General features: G+C 54.9%; 2 protein-coding genes across 2 annotated transcripts; one reads left to right on the top strand and one right to left on the bottom strand.

Annotated features, from left to right (window-relative positions):
- Positions 1 to 227: 227 nt before the first annotated feature.
- UROD (uroporphyrinogen decarboxylase) lies at positions 228 to 4003 on the bottom strand. The gene is made up of 10 exons (XM_054286003.1): positions 3780 to 4003; positions 2831 to 2943; positions 2674 to 2753; positions 2413 to 2475; positions 2117 to 2314; positions 1725 to 1886; positions 1313 to 1450; positions 1070 to 1170; positions 751 to 817; positions 228 to 564 (listed from the first exon to the last, which is right to left on the bottom strand). Exons 1-10 carry the CDS (start codon positions 4001 to 4003, stop codon positions 400 to 402), a joined length of 1311 nt encoding a protein of 436 aa, XP_054141978.1. The 3' UTR covers positions 228 to 399.
- Positions 4004 to 4032: 29 nt separating this feature from the next.
- On the top strand, positions 4033 to 13879 carry LOC128943164 (E3 ubiquitin-protein ligase HECTD3-like). The gene is made up of 21 exons (XM_054286002.1): positions 4033 to 4429; positions 4497 to 4657; positions 5053 to 5145; positions 5403 to 5538; positions 5980 to 6095; positions 6380 to 6493; positions 6863 to 6945; positions 7328 to 7493; positions 7923 to 8004; positions 8910 to 9092; positions 9633 to 9685; positions 9989 to 10053; positions 10482 to 10585; positions 10899 to 11018; positions 11356 to 11445; positions 11793 to 11999; positions 12388 to 12517; positions 12915 to 12989; positions 13148 to 13229; positions 13349 to 13420; positions 13678 to 13879. The coding sequence occupies exons 1-21, from the start codon at positions 4103 to 4105 to the stop codon at positions 13760 to 13762; spliced, it is 2544 nt and encodes an 847-aa protein (XP_054141977.1). The 5' UTR covers positions 4033 to 4102; the 3' UTR covers positions 13763 to 13879.
- Positions 13880 to 14553: the final 674 nt, after the last annotated feature.

Below are 14553 nucleotides of genomic sequence, written 5' to 3'. Positions count from 1 at the left end.
CTCAGGCACCCACCTTCCCTAGCAGGGCTGAGCAATCCATCCTCAGGAGATGGCTGTTGTGCCCTGGGCTCACGTCCTCTGTTGCAAGCGTGGACACTGCAGCTTGGCAGGGAGAGGCATCCTCCACAATTTGCTGCCATCCCTGTTTCCCCATTTTGACCTGCAGGCTGCGGCTCAGAGGCTCCCCCTCACCACACATGCTCCTCTAGCAGTCATAGCATAGCCTGCTATGACTTCCCATCTCCTTCAGGGCCGTCCAGTTCCCCATTCCCCCAGCCAGAGCCACACGGCTGCTGCAGAGAAGGTCCTGGTTTAATGCTGCAGCCCAGCCTAGAGTGAGCCCTGTGACAACATGGGTGACTGTGCCCAAACCAGAGTCCTGTCCCCAAGGCCCCAGGCTCAGCTGTGCTTGTTGATATGACGGGAATGAGCATGCACGGCTTCCACAAAGGCACCCACATGTTCAGGGTTCATGTCAGGGTAGAGGCCGTGGCCCAGGTTGGCAATATAGCGTTGGGTCCCAAAACTCTCCAACATCTTCTTCACCAGCTCGCCAATCTTCTCCTGTAGGTATGGTAGGAAACCATGTGTCAGACCAATCCAGCTCAGGTTTTTCAACCCCACCAGTCCCCCTCAGCTAGCCTGAGGGGATGCTGGGACATGAGCCAGTGCTGCAGGTGGAAGCTGAGGTAGAAGGCCTTTAACACAGGCTAGAACTAGCCCTAGTTGCTGGGACTAGCCATGGCTCACCTTGGGTGCATAGAGAGCACATGGATCCAGGTTCCCTTGCAGGGTGACATCTTTTCCTATCTGTGCACTGCAGCAGGGAGGAAACAGGTGAGTTGCTGCATGTGGTAGAGAGACTGAGGGCAGCCAGGTGTGCCTGCAGCCCCCACTGCAGGACACCCAGGACCCCTCAGCACAGCCTTTAGAAGCTGTAGCATGGTGGCCCAACTATCCACACCTTTGGAGCAGCAATGTCCAGGCCTGGGATGTCTCAGGGCAGAGGAGGTGGTCAGAGTACCTGGTCTGGGATCCTGCCCAGACACCTGAGCCCTCAGACTCTTACCGAGCTTCCTGGGGCCGGATGGTCCAGTCGAGACCAACGACCTCGTAACCGGCGTGGGCCAGGTCGCGCAGGGCGTAGTGTGCATCCTTGGCAAAGATGATCTGCGGAGGGAGGAGATGGGCAGCCACTGCTGTGGCTCAGACCCCTCTCCACGGGCTGGACTGAGGGAAGCCGGCACCAGGGGATGCACCCCTCTCCAGCAGTGCCCAGATGTCAGGGTCAATCCAGGCAGCCCTGACTCACCATGGGCACCAGGGGCAGTGCCTCCTCCTTCAGCTTGCTCTTGACAGCCTGGGCAATGTCCCGGATGTAAGGCAGGGCAAAGTCCTGAAACAGCTCCGGGCCCAGGTGCCCTGCATGGGACTCAAACAGCTGGAGCGCCTGCCAGGGACACAGATTCCTTTAGGCTGGAAAAGACCTTTAGGATTATTGAGTCTAACAACCAAGCACTGCCAAATCCAGCAGTAAAGCGTGTCCCCAGGTGCCACATCTACTTGTCTACCAAATACTTCCCGGAATGGCGAATCAACCACTTTGCCATGGGATTGGGACAGCAGCAACTCCGTCCGTCCTCCTCCTTCCAGTTGCAGGATCCTCTCTTCTCCCTATCCCCTGCCTTCCTTCTTGGCCCTGTCCCCACTGCCCCAGGACTCACCTGCGCTCCAGCAGCCACCTGCCCCACCAGGTAGTCGATGATGACATCAGCCAGCAGGCGTAGCAGACGGTGGCTTGCCTCAGGGTGACGATACAGCCAGCTCTTGGCCTTGGCCATTGTAGTGGAGCCACCACCTTCAATCATGTAGGACATGAGTGTCCACTGTGGGGAGGAGTGAAGTGAGGAGAGTGATGGAGATGAAAGAAGACACAAAGTCCCAGTCACGGTGCTGAAGGTAGGACCTGTGAACACCCCACAGCTGTTCCTGCACTGAATGCCCCCCGTTACACACCCATGTAGCACCCACAGCTGGGGGTGCCATAGCTGGTCTGACCCCAAGAGAGCAGAGGAGCCCATCAGGGGAACCCACAGAGAGGAGGCACGCTCCTTACCGGTGCCCCCGAGAAGCCGATGAGCGGCACCTTGCCCTCCAGGCTGTGCCGTGTCAGTGTGATGGCCTGGAAGACGTAACCTAACTCTGCCGTGACATCCACCTTCTGTCGCAGTTTCAGCAGATCCTCCACCTCCTTCAGGGGCTCTGTGAACGTGGGTCCTTTGCCAGGGACCATGACAATCTCCATGCCCAGTGCCTGGGGACAGGGGAAAATGGAGAAGCAGGAATGGAGCAGCCCTGAATTCTGCCCTGTTACCACCTGCTGTTCCCTGTGGCATTGGCCATGGCTCTTACCTGGGGCACCACCAAGATGTCAGAGAAGATGATGGCAGCATCCAGGGGGAATCGTCTTAGTGGCTGCACAGAGGAAGAGGAAACGTTAGTGAGGGGTTGCAGCTCCCTTCCCATGGAGGACATGGTCAAGCCCTGGAGGCAGCGGAGTCCCCAAGGGCTGCACAATTTACTGAGGCCATCCAGGATGACCAGAACCAAGGTTTCTCCCCATCCCCATCTGGGCAGACAGAGGGGACACACAGACTCCTGAGTGATGCTCACCTGCAGCGTCAGCTCACAGCACAATTTGGGGCTCCGGCAAGTGGCAAAGAAATCCTGCGACGCCCGTGTCTCCCGAAACTCTACAAGGGACCACCACAAATGTTACCGGGTGCTTGCTGGGGCTCCCTCGCTACCCCCGCACGCCTCCGCCGCTCACCTGGCAGGTAGCGCCCCGCCTGCCGCATGCACCACACCGGGGTGTGCTCCGTCTGCTCCCCGCGCGCCGCGCGCAGGAACGTGTCGTTCTTCAGCTTGGGGAAGCCTTTGGGGCTGCGGAGCAAAGAGCAGGCACAGGGTGTCACCCACGAGGGGTCCGGGAGCCCTGCCAGTCCCCCACGACTGGGTGCCAGAGTAAGCGGCTCGTCTCCACTCCCTGACCGCAGAGGAGGCTTGCGCCCAGCTGTGACAAGTGCGATAACTTGTCCCCACCACAGCCCAGGACCGTGGGCCCTCCGGGAGAGAGGCGAGGTCTGCCCAGGGCCCGCGAGATTAAGTTATCGGGGCCACCAGTTGCTCCCGCCTGGAGAGATTTGGGACGAGCGGGGCGGGCAGTCCTGCATTCCCCCCGGTCTGTGCCAGGCCACGCGTCCTCAGCCTCCCGGTCCCAAACCTCCCTGTCCCCAGCCTCCCCGTCCCCAAAATCCTGTCCCCAGCCTCCCGTCCCAAACCTCCCCGTCCCAAACCTCCCCGTGGGCTGTGCGGCTGCTAGAGTCCGGCCTGCGCCGGGGAGGGGGGACCCCGGCAACCGCAGGAGCTATGGGAACAAAGTCCCCAAAACCTCCATTTGGGACCAGGGACTTAACTAGCACACCAGCGGCCCTGCTGATCCCTCCCAGTGCAGGATCATCTCCCTGCCTCCCCGCCCGGAGCCCCACCAGTGACCCTGTAGCGGACTCTTGTGCCCGCACCATAATCCCAGAGCCACTCCAGCACCTCGGCGGTGTCCGGACAGCCACACCAGTGTCCCCAGTACCGGATCTCAGCGCGAAAGCGCAATCCCCAGTGCTCCCACAGTGCCAAATCGCCCTTCCCAGAGGCACACCGGTATCCCCCGGCAAGTGCCACATTAGGAAGGGACGCAGGCCTGCCCGGTCCCGGTTACTCACAGGAGCCGATCACCACCCGCCATGCTCCTAAACCGTTCCCCGGCCTCTCCGTTGCCTCCCGACGCGGCGCGATCCGCCCGCGATCCGCCCCCGTCCCGCCCCGTCGACGCCGCCATCTCGACGTAGTCCCGCCTCTCCTCCCGCCGCCATTTTTCCCCGCCCCTCCGTACGCTGCCATCTTGCCCCGCTGCTTGCTCCTCTGTACGTGGCACGGGCGCCGCCATCTTGCTCTACGTCCGCCCCGCCGGGCGCCGCCATCTTGCCTGTCGGCGGGCGGGGTTCGCCGTAAACCGGAGGGGCGCAGAGCCGGTGCCCGGAGCGCGATGAAGGCGGGCGGGGAGGCGCCGCACCAGGTGCTGGGCCGGCTGCGGTTCCTGCTACAGTGCAGCGAGTGTTTCCGCCGTGCCCGGGCGCTGCCCGCCGCGCTCTGCTACGTGCCGCGGGAGGTGCAGTACAAGATCTGCAAGGACCCCTCGGCCCCCGCGGCCGCCGCCGCCCGCAGCCTGCTCAGCGTGTGGGACAGCCCGGGGCCGGCGCGGGGCGGCAAGCGGGCGGCGCGGGCCACGATCGAGGTGCGGAAGGGCGGCTGCTTGCGCGCCACCGGCGAGGAGTACTGCAACAGCGCCGGGCTCTGGGTCAAGCTCAGCAAGGTAACGGGGGGCGGCGGCCCGCGGAGGGCCCGGCCCGGCCTCGCCTGACCGCCGGCTGTCCCCACAGGAGCAGCTGGAGGAGTACCGGAGCGGCTGCGATCTCGAGGAGGGATGGGTGCTGGTGTGCAAGCACGCCGACGGCGGGGACCGGCTGGTGCCCGTGGAGTCCACGGAGCGGATCCAGCGGCAGCAGCAGCTGTTCGGGGTGGATTACAAACCCGTCATCAGGTGCGGGGCCGCCGCGGTGTCCCGCTGGGTCCCTCCCCGGGAGCGCCGAGGCGCTCACCTCTGTGCGGGCTCGGGATGCTTCCCCACGGCCCCTCCTGCCCTGGGCTAGGGAACTCCCGGCCTGCTCGGACAGGTTTCATGGAAGTGAGGCAAGAGGGATGCCGGATGTGGAGTGAATTGGGTTTGGCTCAGGCGCTGTGCTTGTCACATGCCCAGCGGGGTGTGAAAGGAGTAGACATAGTTGGAAAGGAAAGGGCAACAGATGATGCTGGAGATGATGGAGAATGGAACACGGTGGGGCTTTAAATGCAAATCTTCCCCTTACAACTACTCCTCGATCACCAAGTTCTTGTTCCTCTGGGATGTTCTCACTCCACTTCTCTGTGTTGTTTCAGATGGGAGCAGGTGGTGGATCTGACGTACTCTCTGCGCCTCGGAGCGAAGCCCAGGCCCATGGAGCAGGATGAGGCTGCAGTAGAGAAGCTTCGGTATGAACTATTTCCTGGCTTCTGCTATGGTGGGGGACAAGCTCCTGTCTCTTGTGACTGCCCACACAGCCGTCTCCTGCAGACCTAGGGGAGAGGGGGGAAGACAGGCATCTCTGCACAGCACAGTCTTGTCCTAGATATGCCTGCAAAAAAGCAGGAAACTGAGCAAGGCAAGCAGGATGTGGACCTTCCTTTTTTGACCCATTAGCCTGGCTGCCTCTGGCTCTCCAGACCCAGAAATCCCTTTTCCCTGCTAGGTTTGTGCCCCCAACATGGACTTATGAATGTGATGAGGACCTGGTGCATTTCCTGTATGACCACATTGGGAAGGAGGATGAGAACCTGGGCAGCGTTAAGCAGTACGTGGACAGCATCGATGTCTCATCCTACACGGTGGGTTAAAGGGACAGGGCTACATCAGCCCCACTGTGCTGTGGGCTGGGGAGCATGGGTACTGCCTGCTGTGCTGCTCTGGCCTGGACTGCACTCTGTTTGAGCATGTGGGAGAAAAACCTGGGGAGTATCATGCAACGTGTTGTATAATGTAGCCCCTGGAGGGACAGTGGTTGGAGAAGCCAGTGTTAATATTAGCTACAAAGCTGATGTTGGGGAGGGTTTGATACTCTGTGCTGTGTGTGTGACCCCAGAGCACCTCAGAGAGTCAACCCCAGTGTCCTGTGTGCTCTGCACTCCCGGTGTCTGCCCACAGCCCAGCAAAGGGAACAGGCCAATGTGATACCTTCTGACACTGAGATTCATGATGAAAGTACTCACTAAAGAGAAGTTAATCCTACACTCATCTGATCTTCCTTTCATTCACTTGCCCTCTTCCAGGAGGACTTCAATGTGTCATGCCTGACCGACAGCCACGCCGACACATACTGGGAGAGTGATGGCTCCCAGGGCCAGCACTGGGTGCGGCTCAACATGAAGAAAGGCACCATTGTCAAGTGAGTCATCTCTCTCTGCCCTACAGAGTAATTTCTGCTCTACATGCTGGCTAGTGACTGGGGCAAGCTTTGCCACTCCCTTTCTGCCTGAGTGTCACGGCCCAAATCTGCCCTGCACTCCCTGCCCTTCAGCCCTTACTCTGGCTCTGGGCTTGAAGTTGATTTTAGCATTGTCACAGGTACTTGGGAATCCCAGCTTGTAACAACATGACCAAGTGATGAGAGGGAGTAGCGATAGGTGTTCAGATGTAATTGCCTTCTTAATGTCCTGCTTCCCTCTGCAGGAAGCTGCTGCTGACAGTGGATACCACTGATGAGAACTTCATGCCCAAGCGTGTCGCTGTGTATGGGGGCGAGGGGGACAATCTGAAGAAACTGAACGATGTCGGCATTGATGAGTGAGTGGTGGAGGTGCACACATGGCTCTTGGCTCTTGCAGGGGCCCAAGCTGTTGAACACTGGCCTTAAGCAGGCATGCAGTACAAGCCAGGCTCTCTGGGATGCGGGTTCACTCTGCGTACAAGAGCATGGTACAGTCATCAGGGCTCTCCTCATCCGAGTGTGGGACACATCAGAATCACGGTACCTGGACCTGAGTCACCAGCAGGTTCAGGCATTCAGCTGTAACTGTAAGCAAGAACTGAGTTCTTGCCACAGGCTCCCATTTCAAAAGATGTAAACCATCTTCCTGTACAAGTGCCCAAGTGGATTTTAGCAGGATGGGTGAGGGAACAACCCTTTAATCCTCATCTGTTTTGTGTTTGCAGGAGCTATATTGGGGATGTGTGCATCCTTGAGGACATGACAACACACCTGCCTGTCATTGAGATCCGGATTGTGGAGTGCAGAGGTAGGGCTGATTGTTGTGACCACATCCATAATGCACCTGTAAAATACTGTACATTGAGAGTTTGTGCTGTGACTTGTACTTCTTCTCCCTGTGGGCTGTTTTAGATGAGATTGAAAAGAACCATGGGAAACTCCTGGGAGATCTGAAGTTTTGCAAGTTCTCAGCTTTCATCCTACCTTTCTCTGCCTTCAATAATTTAATTATTTTTCTTCTGTAACTAGCCTGCTTCTTCTTCACAGAGGTATTTGAAGCTCTCAGTGCCCAGCCCCAGAGCTGGTGGAGCTCGTACATTCCTACTGTTTTTGCTTATAGACCTCCTACGCTTTATTTAAGGCTTGCTTTCTTGTGATCTTGGCATATCATTTATGGTCTTCCTTGGCAGATGATGGGATTGATGTTCGTATCCGAGGCATCAAAATCAAATCCTCCCGACAGAGGGACTTGGGGCTCAGTGCTGACATGTTCCAGTTGCCCAATTTGGTGCGTTACCCTCGCCTAGAAGGGACTGACCCTGACCTGCTGTACCGACGGGCTGTGCTCATTCAAAGGTACAGGTGCCACTGCCTGCAGGGATTGATGCCATCTCCAGCATGTCATGTAAAACTATGACACTCCTCTTGAGACAGATGTCCTGGACACTGGAGAAAATGGCAGCCGTCTGGGGACAAAGTGGGTTCTCTGGGGTGGCTCCCTCGTGCTTTCAGAGGAGTTCTGTAGCTCAAGTTTACAGTGTCGTGTGTCACAAGCACAACATATCTGTGCAGTGTGGGGGGCAGGTATGTGCAGAGGGATGCAAAATCACTGCAGTACCCAGGGAGTGGGAATTTAGTACCAAAGGTTCCATGAGCTAAAAAACTATGCTGGGTTTGGTTTGGATCAGTTATTTTTCTGCTTGTGTTCAGGGATGTGTCGTCTAGAATAGATGTGTGCAGATCCCCATCACTCCTTGTTGCAATAACTTCTTCTTTGGGATTTAGGTTCATCAAGCTCCTTGACAGTGTCCTGCATCACTTGGTGCCAGCCTGGGACCACACTGTTGGCACATTCAGCAAGCTCAAGGTGAGCAGTTGGCCCTGTGTCTTGTTGGGGCCTCAGTCTGGCAGGGTGATGATGCTCATGTTGTGGTAAGGGAGGCAGCCAGGGCTTGTTGCTTTTAAAGCAGCTGGAGGGAAATACCTTTCTGAGCTCAAGTCACTAAGACTGTGAAAGGTGATATTGTTTATTTTCCTGCTAAACTTCTGATGTAGAAGCATGTAGCTGTGGGCTAACAAGTGGACTCAAACCAGAACATTTCACCCTCAAATCCAAGGGACTTGGATCATAGCAGTACTGGGCATGCAAGCTGGATCCACATCCCCTCCAAGATCTCAGCCCAGGACGCTCTGTTCCTGCACTTCCTGCCAGCAGCTTTGAGCTGGCTTGTCCAAACATCAAGGCTTTTACCAGTAACATTCTTCCTGGCTTTAATAAGCTTTTGCTTTTCATCCTTTACATAGTGCTGAGTTCATCCCTCCGGTTGTCTGTTTTCCTTGTATCCTCTCCAAGAATACACATGCTGGACATTACTAGGATAGCCCTATTCTGCGGGCTAGTGTCAGAAAGCCTAGTCAGAAAGCACTGTAATTCCTGTGCCAGGTCAACATGGACCCAAAGCATTTGGGGTTTTTTGTTTGTTTAGAGGAGCTGGATTTTATTACAACTAAAAGGGATAGTAAAACCAGTGTTCTTGTGAGAGTGAGGGTAAAGGAGACTCTAATCAACACTGGAGTGTGAGCATCAGATGATAGTTGGTGGATTGAGGGCTGAGCTTGTTATCTCCCTTAGGCCAGAATGCAGAATCTTTCAGAGGCAGAGGGGAAGCAAATACTGTCAATGAGAATGTCTCTGTTTGGGGAGGCCCTGGGAAAGGGAGTTGTGATGGCTTCAGCAGAAAGTAGATGACATGTTTTGCTCCCTGTTGGCAGCACATCAAGCAGTTCTTGCTGCTGTCCAAGAAGCGCACGGCTCTCATTACCCAGTGTCTGAAGGACTCGGAGACCAGCAAGCCCAACTTCATGCCAAGGCTCTACATTAACCGGCGCCTGGCCATGGAGCACCGGGACAACCCTGCCCTGGACCCCAGCTGCAAGAACGCTGTCTTCACCCAGGTAGTCCCTCCTGCAGGGGTCCCTGCTGCTCTAGGGAGACTGGGGAATCCCAAAATCAAAATGATCTGCATTAGGATGGGTGGAAGGGAGAGCTTGGAGCTGGAGACAGACCAAGCCTTCAAGGCTTCTTCATGTGACTCACAGGCTCCGTAATTACAGGTGCTGATGGTCCCATAAGGAATAACATCTATGAGGGATTTGGGATCTCTTGAGTTGAAATCTGTACTCTATCCTGGATGTTCTCTGTGGCATGTTGTTTGTGGAGAGTGTAACAATCCTGTTGCACTAAAAAGGCAGCAAATAATTCTTGTGTGACAGCAGCCAAGTAGCTGCATAGAGTTCTGTGTTGTGGTTTTACACACAGCAATGCTGATCTTCCTGTGTGCATTCTCTCCCAGCCTCCAGTAGATCTGGGGCTCCGTGCATGCACAAACACCCCAAACTGCTGTGAGATTTGATGTGTTGGATGTACCTGCCTTCATGTGGCATCAGTTCCCCTGGAGAGGGGATACCAACCTTGATTGTCTCTGCTTGTTGCAGGTATATGAAGGTCTGAAACCCTCAGACAAGTTTGAAAAGCCTTTGGATTATAGGTGAGCAGTGTCTTGGGGAGGCACCATGCAGAGCTGGGAGCTGTGTCCTGTTTCAGCAGGGTGTTTGGGCAGCCCATGTGCTGTACTCTGGAGAGGGTTTGCTAGGACAGGTGCCATGAGATCAGGGCCCATACCCCAAGGTGTCATCTCCCTACTGAGGATGCAGCTGTCTCTGGAGATTGAGATGTTGCCCTGTCCTAAACTCAGACTGTTCCACCCTAGTCCCTTGATGTCCCTGCTGTGACTGTCCCAGCACCTCCTTGGCTTTGAGCAGCACCTCAGGTGATGCCTGGTTCTCCACAGGTGGCCGTTGCGTTATGACCAGTGGTGGGAGTGCAAATTTATCGCAGAGGGCATCATCGACCAAGGTAGGGGCTGCAGGAGGCCAGAGCTCCTCTGGAGCAGTCGGGGGCTGATGAGGTGACTGTTGCTGTAGGTGCTTTTGTTTGGTTCCAGTGTTAATTCCCGTGGAGGAGAGAGGGAAGGCAGGTTGCCTTGTCCTGCCACCTCTGGCTGTGTCCCAGATAAAGAGTGCTGTTTGCTGGGAGAGGGACCAAATTTCCATTAGTCACTAACAGCAGCTTTACCAGTGATCCTTCTGGCTGTTCTCCACAGGCCAGGCAGGGATGTTATTTCTCTTGTCTTACTTTCTCCAGTGCCATAAGGCTCTAGTAGGAGCCTTCTGCTCAACCCAGGGCCAGGTTGGACCAGAAATCCTCATCTTTGCTCCATAACTCTGAAGATCAGCACATGGGGAATTCACATCACTAAGAATGCCCTTCTTTTGGGGTTGCAGGTGGTGGTTTTCGGGACAGCCTAGCAGACATGTCAGAGGAGCTGTGCCCCAGCTCAGCAGACACCCCTGTGCCTCTGCCCTTCTTCGTGCGCACATCCAACCAGGTGCTGTGCATTGGGGTGTTTGGGGCAAACCCTTCCATGCCTGGCAATGCAGAGCTGTCCCTGTCCCCTTGCATGCCAGGGACATACCTACTTGAAGCTTTTCTTTGTGAGGGGTTTGCTTTGTGGCATTTCATTTTAGAATATGCTGACAAGTGCCTGGATACTGGTCTGTCACTGGGAATCTTGCCAAGGGGGATGGGGGGTTTAGCCCACTCCTGCTGTGAGAAGTGCCCAGAGGCATGGCAGGAGTAGTTTGTGGTGTTTCATGCTGTGCTGAAATTATGACTTGGAGTTTTGCCTCTCACTCCTACAGGGTAATGGCACTGGAGAAGCCAGGGACATGTATGTCCCCAACCCCTCTTGTAAAGACTTTGCAAAGTACGAGTGGATTGGGCAGATCATGGGAGCAGCTCTGAGGGGCAAGGAGTTTCTGGTAAGTTTTCAGCCCCATCCCTCTAAGAAGATTTGCTGCAAAGCAAGTTGATAGCCCTCTCCTGCAGCCTGTCTAACAGAGCATGGAAAGGCTCTGTGGTCACATACTGGGAAAAGAGGTATTTGGGGCAAACTAGTTTGGAGAACTCACAGTCTGATTTTTGGGGGATGATGCTGAGAGCTTAGGAGATAGTGTTTGGTCTCTACTCAGCTATGATGAGTTCTGCATGTCGAGGGAGAAGTAGGGAAGGCTCTTTGTGTCTGCATTGTTGAGTCCTATCTCCATCTTTGGCGAGGTCTTATTTTGACAGAGACTCAAAATCTCTTTTCTTCTTCAGGTCCTGGCTCTTCCTGGCTTTGTATGGAAACAATTAACAGGGGAAGAGGTCAGCTGGAGCAAAGACTTCCCTGCTGTGGACTCTGTGTTGGTGAGAGGGACTGGGAGGCTGTGCCTATCCTATTCCTTGTGGCACTCAGCAAGGTGCTGATTTGTGTCCCTGTCCTCATGTACTTGATTCCTCCTATGATGTGTCAAATAAACACAACAAAGGGCAGCTTTCAGCTATAAGGATGCACCAAATGCTCTTACAGAGGTGCAGCCATGCTGACTGCTGCTTTAAGCATGCAATGGCCCAAGGTCTGCTAAACATCTTCAGGGCAACATATCCCATGTTGTGTCATTGTTGCTTGTCTGGGAAGGGAGAAGATGAGGACTTGGGCACATCACTGCTCTCTGGCCATCTCTCTAACATGGACTTACTTGGTGCCTGGACAGGTGAAGCTCCTGGAGGTGATGGAAGTCATGGACAAAGACACATTTGAGTTCAAGTTTGGGAATGAGCTGACCTACACGACGGTGCTGAGTGACCAGCACATGGTGGAGCTGATCCCCAACGGCAGCAACACCGCTGTGCGCTACGAGGACCGCAGGGAGTTCATCCGCCTGGTGCAAAAGGCTCGGCTGGAGGAGAGCAAGGAGCAGGTGACACTGTCCCACCCTGTGGCTGGTCATTGACACCTCCCAGACACCTGCCCCCAGCCTGTTTCTGGTAAAATGCACTGTGGTTAGTGTCCCTGTGCTCATTAGGGCAATAATATCCAACCCTTTCAGTGGGGTCCTGGAGCCTATGGAGCTGTTGAGAAGCAAAGTGGCTTCTAGTGTCACTGGTGATACTGGGGTTTTATTCACAGCTCTGACACAAGCTTTCTCAGTGAACAGGGGGGTGCATCTCTCTGGGATCCTGTCCTGTTCCTTCAGGTTCCTTGGAGCATGTGCTCAGCAGTCACATGGCTTGAAGAGTCCCTAGGCTCAACCTTGAGTCAGGGAAATGGGCAAGACATGCTGCTTACCTGCCTTGTCTCCTTTTCAGATCCTGGCCATGCAGGCTGGGCTGCTGAAGGTGGTGCCCCAAGCTGTCCTTGACCTCCTTACATGGCAGGAGCTAGAAAAAAAGGTCTGTGGAGACCCTGAAGTCACAGTGGATGCCCTGAAGAGGCTCAGTAAGTGAAAGGCTTTGCTGAAAACTCTTTCCTGAAAGCAAAACTGTCTTCTGTCTGTGCTGGCACAAGGAGAAGTGTGGGAGGCCAGTATTAGCCTTTCTTACAGTGAGAATATGGTCCTGTGTACTTCTTGCCTTTAGCTGGGTGCTGATGAGGACAGGGGTATCCTTTTGACTCCATCCTGGGCCTCATGGGAGAGGCTGGATCATCCCTTGGCTGCCAGTATCTGAGCCCCTGTGGAGCTGAGATGTAGATCTGGCTGGGCTTCCTGGGAGGGGCCTGACCAACTATGTTTCTTGCACTTTGGGTCTGTGTGGTCACACCCTGCAGGCACCTACTGCCAAGGAGGGAGGAGCTCAGATCTTTACTAAACTCTTTTCTGTATCCTTTGTGACAGCCCGGTTTGAGGACTTTGAGCCACAGGATACCCGTGTTCAGTACTTCTGGGAAGCACTCAATAACTTCACCAATGGTGAGCAATTTTCTCTGTCCGTGCGTATGTTGTGCCATGACAGCTCCTGCCTGGTGGCTGGGGGCTGGGAAGGAACCATTCAAGGAAAGCAAGGAGATAGGCTGAAGGGACTGCTCACTAGTGCTGGGTTTGCTGATGTCTTTGCTTTTCCTTCACAGAGGATCGCAGCCGCTTCCTCAGATTTGTCACTGGCAGAAGTCGCCTTCCAGCACGGATCTACATCTATCCAGACAAGATGGGGTAAGTCCATTCTTCTGTAGACTGCTAGGCTGACAGATCCCACACCACAGGGGTGGGTTGTGTGGGCTCCCTGCCTCGCTGGCCTGATGGTTCTAACCAGTTTGTCACCTTCTCCCCAGCTCAGAGACAACAGATGCTTTGCCAGAGTCATCCACCTGCTCCAGCACTCTCTTCTTGCCCAACTATGCCACGTAAGTTTGAGTGCTTCCCTGTGTCTGGAGGACTGTGTGTGGGCTCTCTTCTTAACCTTGGTGCTGACCCATTGGGTCCCATCACTTTGCCACACTTACATCCCCTGCCTGTCCCACGTGGCTGCTGAGTTTCTCTCTGTGAGCCCCTGGTGAAGCATATCCTCCATTTCAGAAAGCATCTTGTCCTCTCAACTGGAACATGCAGCAATGGCAGCTCCTCCTTACCTTTATCTTTTTTTCCTTCCTGCCATCCCTAGAGCCAAGGTGTGTGAAGAGAAGTTGCGCTATGCTGCCTATAACTGCGTGGCCATTGACACAGATATGAGTCCGTGGGAAGAGTGATGTTGCAGCGTGACCAAGCAGCATGGACAATTGTTCAAGAAAACCATGCAGTGGGAAGCATTCCCTTGTCCCCACGGGATGTGTATATATATAATAAATATATAGGTGTGAAACCTGGCTCCCAGCAGTTGACATGAAGGGTTGGGTCCTCAACAGGGTTGGGAGCTAGCTTGGATTTTGTGATGATGGAACCCTGGCTGAGCCCTCCTGCATCAAAAAGCTGCTAGGCTTTTGTAATGAGTTTCTTCTCCACATCTTCTTGTAGCTCCACAATGCTCACTCCTTCCAGGCTGCACTTGGCTCAAACAAAAGTGGGGTAAGGAGACAGAGCTGCACAGCAGCTTACAGCACAGGACAGAGAACTGTGAGTGGCTGCTGAGACTAGGGGGTGGCCAAGATGCTCAGTGTGTCCTGACCATACTCTGTTGCCTTGTTCCTACTCTCACATGAGGTCAATGGAAATTAGATCATTCATCTAGGATTAAGAAGAATGGGGCAGGCTGGTGGCAGGTGCTGCAGGGGTGCCTTTGGCCACCAGGTGTCATAACAGACCTGCACAGCAGGACTGTGTGAGATTCCAAAGGGACTCCCATGCTTTTACATCACACAGAATGTGAGTTCCTGCCATTCCTGGCACCTCTTACACAGCAGTGACTGCTGGGGAAGCTGCTTCCTCACAGTGAGTGGAAACTGTCTGCTTCCCTTTAGTTCTGCATCCAGCATGCTGGTGGCCTGGCAGCTGTTCTCCAGGCTCTTTGAGCCTCAGTTTACCCCTGAATGGCAGTGTTACA

This window comes from Melozone crissalis, unplaced genomic scaffold (genome assembly GCF_028551555.1).
Source record: "Melozone crissalis strain CALT ecotype California unplaced genomic scaffold, PUWL_Pcris_2 ptg000045l_1, whole genome shotgun sequence".
Lineage (NCBI taxonomy): Eukaryota > Metazoa > Chordata > Aves > Passeriformes > Passerellidae > Melozone > Melozone crissalis.
The sequence above is the reverse complement of the archived record's forward strand: the minus strand, read 5'-3'. Positions and strand labels throughout refer to the sequence as shown.